We start from the raw sequence: 7,617 nt of genomic DNA, 5'->3' as shown, positions 1-7,617 counted from the left end.
TTATATACTAATCGGAAAATAAGAAGTAAAACATAAGAATGAGTAACTGCTTATAATAACATATACACGAACTTAAGATGATAACATCAACTTGTCGTTGCTATATATGTCATTTAACCTCCTATAAAGTAGCTTACAAATAGTTAACAATTTTTAGTTATGCTTTATGATATTTATAGGATCGATCATCTTGTATTATAATAAGGATTGTCTTTTCTTTTTAAAATCATCTCATACGCTTACAATTTGATTACACATGAGAAGGGTCGGTCTGCTACATATATAAACAATACGCAAATCGTAGTATAACAAAAATGTAATACACTCCGTTTAGCAGGATGCCTATTTTATCGTTCTATGTATAACAGAAATAATTGTGATACATACTTATATCTCGATGTGTTACCATACATTGTTGTTTATAAATTATTATTAGCGACTCCTCCCCTAATGTTTGGAATTTACAAATCATACTACACAAGTAAGAACTTATCTGGAACTTATTCTCTCCCTACTACAGTGCCTACTACAGTGCCTACTACGTATACTACCATATTATTTATATATGTATATGTGCAATCACGACTCGTCAAACTTGAGAATCAGCCTTATAGGAAAAAGTTAATAATCTAAGATACTAAATATAGCAAATATTCCATGTAGAAAAGATAAAACTAATTCTGCCATTGTTTACTACGTGCACTTAATATCTGTGGTTGCTTTGATATTGTATTAAAGTGCATTTGTGGTCATAGAAAACCGGTGTAAGGTTTCAGTAAACTACATACATACGTATGGTATGTATGTATGCTTGGATATAACACTACGAGGATGGTGGAAGAAAGTACGATCAAGTACGATTCTGAAGATGTGCGAAGAAGAGAATATGTGTTTGCTATTTCGGAAATGTTGAACTACTAACTAAAATTTGATAAGAAATCAGTGGGCTGTTAAATTTTCTATAAACGTGCGGTGGCATCGGAATTTGATACGTCCGCATGCGTATTAATTACTTCTTTTCATAAACTCGATCGAAATACACATTATCCGACAGGAGAGCACTCTTTGGGCTCCAGAGGAAAGAAAAGTTGTTGTAATGGCTGCCGTGTCATGAAATGAAGGTACCGAGCCAGTTTTGTGGTTCCACGATGGAGGAGAACTCCAGTTCTGCATCTCAAAATCATAATGGACAATTATCTAGTGGTACAAATGTTCCACTGACAAACAATAAACATCAAGGGAATGACAATGGTACTAATGGCGATGCCAAGAATGAGAGGCCACAATACTCTATGCCTGGTATTCTACATTTTATTGAGCATGAATGGACTCGCTTTGAGCTTGAAAGATCGCAGTGGGAGCTTGACAAAGCAGAATTTCAGGTACAATCTCGATTCGTTCGGGAAATTTTTCGATTTCATCCGTATATTTTTCTTTAACGTAACTCTTTACTTATTGTCACTTCATCTGTCATGTGACAGGACATTAAACATCTTCGCAATTACGAAAAAAATATATGGAATGCTATAATAGAATTTGTTTGTTTGTCCAGTTTAAAAATTAGTTAATTTGTTGAAAATCAAACTGTTTGTGGAAAAGTTTTTCTTTACCTTATTGCTGTGTTATGTCTTCAACTCTGGATGACAAATGTCATCAGTACACCATTCACTTGTGTGATGATAAAAAATTATGAATCTACGTTTGAAGTCTTAGTGACATTGAAGGAGAACACCTTCAATACAAAGACATATCGTTTAGAAAAGAATTTGATGCAAGTGTAATAAGTTTATTACTATTTTTCTATAGGCTAGGATAGCTTTTTTACAAGGTGAAAGAAAAGGTCAGGAACGGTTAAAAAATGATTTAGTAAGAAGAATAAAAATGTTAGAATATGCACTTAAACAAGAACGGTAAGATTTTCTTTTTATTGTGGTCGCAGAGATGTCTCAACTTCATTATTTTAGATACATATGTGCAATGTTTTCATCATATTTCAGGGCAAGGTATCATAAACTAAAATATGGTACTGATTTGGTAATTCAAGGAGACACAAAACCTCCTGTTTATGAAGAAGGCATCTGTGCCTGTCCTAATTCTGATGTTGGAGGTGGTGGTGATGGAGAAGCTCCATTCACATCTGTCAGTAACATTAGTTGGAGACAAGGCCGCCAAATTTTGAGACAGTAAATAGGATATGATTGCTATATCATACAGATCTGATAGGATAGAATTTATTATTAACAATGTAATAATTATTTTAGATACTTACAAGAAATTGGTTACACTGATACAATAATAGATGTACGATCAAGCAGAGTAAGATCTTTACTTGGTTTAAGTAGTAACGCAGATTCAGAAGATGTGAACACTCCTGCCTCAAACGGCAATGGAGTGGTGAACAAACAATCATATGATAACAGCCTTCGTAGAAAAAAGGTAGAGGTAAATGTTTATTGGATTTCAAATATTTTATTTTTGATCTTACTTATTTTAGAATTGAACACATGTTTTGTACATGTTTTTTCAAATTTCTAGAGATCTCGTGCATTAATAACCGTGTGTTTTTTGTAGCAGCCATCTTCTATAGCAGAAGCAATAGTATTAGATACAGAAGCTGCTGTCATGGCTAACTTCGAGTTTCTATCTAATACAGATATGGATATGGAAGAAGAAGAAGGAGACGTGGAGGATGATACATACGAAACTAATATGGATCCTAAACCAAATAAAGTAACACAGATTCATTGTTTGATATCAATGATTTTTGTGTCATATAAGTCATAATTAACACGTCACTGTTTCATGTAAATATTTTCAGCCATCTATGCTTTTAACGGAAGACGTTGATGCGCAAGCTGAAGAGGTATTAAATGAATTGAATCTTCTCACAGAAATCGAAGAATCACCACCAGGTTCTATTCATTTAGAGATAGATTCAACCGAATGGAGTTAGTATTAATTTCACTGTCGACTCTTTTTTTAAAGAATTAAAACTCTACAAGTATTTTTAAAATTGAAAATCGAATAAATTTACAGACGCAATACATAGAGGTCTACATACAGATCCAAAGCGTTTAAACAAGGAAGGTGATTCTACATTGGAATTGGGCGAATTAGAACAGTTGTGTGTAAACAATGAAGCTGAGACGTCATATGATGTAAGTTACTATTGATGATACGCAGAGATGAGTGCAAAATGATGTGTTACATTTATAAATGTTAATTCTTTTTATGCAGATGGCGACGACTACAAAAGAGAGCTTAAGAAAAACATGGAATGCAAAGTATACGTTACGATCACATTTTGATGCAGTTCGAGCTCTTGTCTTCCATCCCACTGATCCCGTTCTTATAACTGCAAGCGATGACCATACACTCAAACTATGGAATCTTCATAAAACTTTGCCGGCAAAGAAGTAAGTTATCTGTATTTCGAACTTGGCAACTGCTACGTTATACTGTTTTTGTAAGTATTTTAAAAGATGTTTATTGTTATTTATTTCAGGTCAGCTTCATTAGATGTAGAGCCATTATACACGTTCAGATCACATACAGGTCCTGTATTATGTTTAGCCATGTGTAGCACAGGCAGTCAGTGTTACAGTGGTGGTTTAGATGGTATGATTCACTGTTGGACACTTCCATCAGCCAATATAGATCCATACGATTCTTATGAGCCAAGTGTCCTTAGCCAAACATTAAAAGGACATACAGATGCAGTTTGGGGTTTGAGCATGTATCAGCCTCGATCGCAACTATTATCAATAAGTGCTGATGGAACTGTTAAATTATGGAGCCCGCAAAGCAAATCTCCATTACTTCATACATATATCTCCGAACAAGGTATGCATCTTTCTCAAAGGTAAATCGATGTAAATTTTATAAATTCATCTTATTTATTTCTCATTCCTTTTCAGATGGCATACCGACATCAGTAGACTTCATCAGAGATGAGTCAAACAAACTAGTTGTAGCTTATGAAAGAGCTTGCGTGGTATTTGATACGGAAACTGGTGAAAGCGTAGCTCGTCTTGAGGCTAATGAAACAAAAGGAGTGAACCGTGTTGTGGCACATCCTACATTACCACTTGTTGTTGCAGCGCACGAAGATCGACATATTCGATTTTATGATCACCGATCAGCTACCCTCGCTCATGCCATGGTTGCTCATTTGGATGCAGTTACTAGTCTTGCAGTAGATCCTCATGGTTTATATTTACTTTCAGGAAGTATGTAACATGTTATACGTTATAAATAATGTATTATGATAATTTTTAGAGTATACTCATATCCGTTTCTTGCTTCAGGTCATGATTGCAGTATAAGATTATGGAATATGGACAACAAGACTTGTGTTCAAGAGATAACAGCGCATCGCAAGAAATTTGACGAAAGTATTTTAGATGTAGCATTTCATCCTTCACGACCTTTTATAGCAAGTGCAGGTGCTGATGCTCTTGCCAAAGTGTATGTGTGAAATGTAAATTAAGATACACATTTCTACTATTAACGTACATCAGATGGAACAGATTTTTTACTCATTCTTTCTAGATAGTTTTACCTATACGTGTTACACTTCCAATTTTGTTGTAACTTATATTGCTCTACTATTTGAAATACCACTTTAGAAAATCAAATCGGACGTATAGATATTCATGTTATAAAACCAAAATTTGCACATAACCCTCGCCCGCGACAATTTATTAAGCAACAGAAGGTGATTTCGAATATAATAAATGCTGCTTACTGACGAACGTTTCACACGAAGTGAGTGGCGACATTAATTGGGATAGCGGAAGGGGTCTATCTTGTAGTATATTAGTTGATATAGTTCTGATAATTAGACGATGAAATACCCCTTACCCAGAATCCAGGAAGCACACTGCCGCAGTAGCATAATATTTATCCCTATGTTAACTATTTATTACCAATATTACAGTTACTGTTGCACAGCTACTGGAGATTAATACGTGCTGCGCGAGAATAAAATTGTCCTACATCAATTAGTCTCCCATTATATGATTTTTATGCTACCTTATATATTCATCAAGGTTGGCGTATAATAAAAACAACAAAAAAGCAACAACAACAACAACAATAATAATAATAACCGTAATAAGTTAATTGTAACGTAAGAGACATAATAATATTAATAACAGTAAATTATAACTGTGTGTTTCTCTGTAATATATTGTATTTAAAATAGATGAACTGTGTAACGTACTATAATGAACATGTTTTTATTAAAATTTAATACATAGATTAACATAGAGTTCCATCTATCATAATTGTTTCAGCAGGTGCGTGTGTGATAGCTCACGCATATACAAATTTGTATGTAAATGTATGTTTCTTTGATCGTTATCCATTCCTAAAGTGTGTCGTCTTATGCGTGATGTCTACGTTTAGTAATAGTTTACCACTTGTATTTCCGTATAAATACATAGTATTCGAAAGTCTCAGGAGTTTCACTTCGCGGTAACGTGCGATACGCGATGATCAATTTCGACAAGTCCGTATCGTCGGTTAGGTAAAGATTCTATTCGAAAACTCGAGTATGTCATGGAGTTAAGCAACGGAGTTCGTTGAAAGGTAAGGCACGAAGTTAAAAATGGATTGCGAGACGAATTTTCATCGTCGAATACGCAATGACTCAAACCGATGAGCGACTGTACGAAATCGGCAACGTGATGTCAATTCGTTCGTCGAAAGTATGAAAGAAATTCCTTTCAGCTTTTAGTCTTTTCCCTAAGTTTTGCAACATTTTTCTTTTGCAATCGTTCTATGTATCGCCTAATTACTATTCCTATCGCGCGCCGTTTTGTTACCCGACGCACGGTGAGAGCGTTTGATTCATCGGACGGAAGTGTTCGAAAATGTAAGTAAATCGAGAACGATCACACTAGAGATTCATTAATATTCAACGTTCGTCCGATCAACTTGCGATATGTGTAATTATGCTTGTTGGTGTGACCGAGAATTACGTATCATCATACGTATGTATGATGCGGCACGTTCTTTCAGAACTGTTACCGTCATTTCTATACGCTTTTATGTAATAATTACCATTAATACGTATCGCTTTGATATTATGCAATAAAATGTTGTTTTTCACCCTTCTAATTAATAAGGGGAAGTGCACTTCGCCTACAGATTTTGCATTCAGATAGAAACAAGGGATAACGTCGCGCATAACGAGATAATCAGTAGTAAAGGTCAGCGATAAGACCGGCTCCGACTTGCAATGCCTACGCGTAAACTTGCATAAATAGCTATGCTTCTAATCTTCTCTCCCTATTTTTTGCTTTATAGCTTTAAATTGCTTACAGTATATTTATATCTACTAACACATTGACGACGAGAAATTGATGACTAGGGGTAAGCGTGATTAATTTTGAAACGGAGCTGACGACAAGGGAGTTGCTTTCTGAAGGGTCACGCATCACTTCAGCGACTACGTCACAAGATTCTATTAATGAAATTTATTTTTAAAGTATTTTTTACCCTATACCTTTTTACGCACTTGTTACGTAGTTCGCTATAAAAAAACGATCGCGATTCGAGATAAATTGATATACCGTTTAGCGTCTAAAGCCTGTAGATTTTTTTTTCGTAACTAATGTACAAATCAGCTAGCCCTTATATAATTATTCACATTGTAACTGCACTGTCTAAACGTTAACATGACAGGCCGTTTACCAACTAGTACACTTCAGACTTGTGCTCCCGTTGTGTCGCAATTGAGAAAGAATCGTATTTAAACGCAAGTTCAATGACTCGAACAGGTGGGAGAGTTTAGTGGTTTCGGAGGTAGGCGACTGTATATAAAATCAAAGGTAGCTGTCGTGGATGACATAGAGTCAACTGCTCTTTGCACGTTCAAGATCACTTCTACACGTCTGGGATAGTGCACGACGGTAAGATACTGAAGAATAGCCGTTCGATTATTTGCAGCTATCAGCTATATCATATTAATAATTTTTTCTTCTGATAGATGCATCCGACAAGTATTGCAATTTTCGCTATTGTTTGCTGTTGCCTTGCGCCATGCATAATAGCCGAAGGAGATAGTTTATCGTCGAAAGAAAGTAGCTTATCGACTTTCGATGGTTCTGTTATTCAAACGGAAAATGAGGATGCAGGAGCCACGTTAAACAGACAGAAAAGAACACTTTTTTTGAAGAAAAAACTTATTGGCGCGGGCCTGTTAGGTTTCGGATTAGGCCTCGCGAAAGGGTGAGGGATTATTTTCCGCGCATTGATGAAAAGACGTATGAAGTCTGTTCTAAATTATTTCTATTCTCATTCAGATATAAAGCAGGTTATTATACTGCTCCGGAGGTGCATCATGTATATTTATCACCTCCACCGGCGTCTGTGAAATACGTTGAATACGTTGAGAAACCTGTTTTCGTTGAAAGGATAATCAAACCGATACACGCTGAATACAACAGTCCTCCACCTTATGGGTAAGTACCTGTTTTTGACGATTCATACAATAGTAAGGATGTATTGGCTATACAGTCAATTCCAAAAGTTTATGTACCTTAGAAAAGCGCATTTCCTATAATTAAAAAGAAATCAGACGTCGGAAGAATAATGCTAATAATAAATAGC

The 7,617-nt window shown here is 35.4% G+C and overlaps 3 protein-coding genes across 10 annotated transcripts in view; 2 read left to right on the top strand and 1 right to left on the bottom strand.

The window, feature by feature from the left end:
- wde (Fibronectin-III type domain-containing protein windei) overlaps window positions 1-529 on the bottom strand; it is a 12,168-nt gene extending 11,639 nt beyond the window's left edge. For 2 of the 5 annotated variants that reach the window (XM_026815438.1, XM_026815441.1), the window contains exon 1: window positions 388-528. The gene's annotated coding sequence lies outside the window, so the exon portion shown is untranslated. Of the gene's footprint in view, window positions 1-387 lie in introns of all 5 variants that reach the window. The other 3 variants (XM_026815442.1, XM_026815443.1, XM_026815444.1) reach the window with 3 other exon arrangements.
- A 271-nt stretch (window positions 530-800) lies between these two features.
- Window positions 801-5,459, top strand: Cka (Connector of kinase to AP-1). Of its 4 annotated transcripts, none has more exons than XM_018028427.2 (11): window positions 801-1,382; window positions 1,807-1,910; window positions 1,998-2,183; window positions 2,262-2,442; window positions 2,575-2,730; window positions 2,819-2,948; window positions 3,037-3,158; window positions 3,238-3,416; window positions 3,506-3,843; window positions 3,918-4,229; window positions 4,308-5,459. In XM_018028427.2, exons 1-11 carry the CDS (start codon window positions 1,116-1,118, stop codon window positions 4,475-4,477), a joined length of 2,145 nt encoding a protein of 714 aa, XP_017883916.1. In that variant the 5' UTR covers window positions 801-1,115; the 3' UTR covers window positions 4,478-5,459. The 4 variants fall into 4 exon arrangements, with proteins under 4 accessions (XP_017883916.1, XP_017883920.1, XP_017883919.1 ...); XM_018028431.2 differs by having other exon boundaries at window positions 802-1,382; window positions 2,262-2,436; XM_018028430.2 differs by having other exon boundaries at window positions 802-1,382; window positions 2,262-2,436; window positions 2,572-2,730.
- Window positions 5,460-6,389: 930 nt separating this feature from the next.
- Window positions 6,390-7,617, top strand: part of LOC108627233 (uncharacterized) — a 3,391-nt gene continuing 2,163 nt past the window's right edge. Inside the window, exons 1-3 of the mRNA XM_018028386.2 lie at window positions 6,390-6,917; window positions 6,995-7,236; window positions 7,311-7,469. Coding sequence (XP_017883875.1) covers window positions 6,995-7,236; window positions 7,311-7,469 — 401 coding nt within the window. The 5' untranslated portion in view covers window positions 6,390-6,917. The remainder of the gene's footprint in view (window positions 6,918-6,994; window positions 7,237-7,310; window positions 7,470-7,617) is intronic.

This window comes from Ceratina calcarata, unplaced genomic scaffold, assembly GCF_001652005.2.
Source record: "Ceratina calcarata isolate Rehan_Ccalc_2016 unplaced genomic scaffold, ASM165200v1 scaffold449.2, whole genome shotgun sequence".
Lineage (NCBI taxonomy): Eukaryota > Metazoa > Arthropoda > Insecta > Hymenoptera > Apidae > Ceratina > Ceratina calcarata.
The sequence above is the reverse complement of the archived record's forward strand: the minus strand, read 5'-3'. Positions and strand labels throughout refer to the sequence as shown.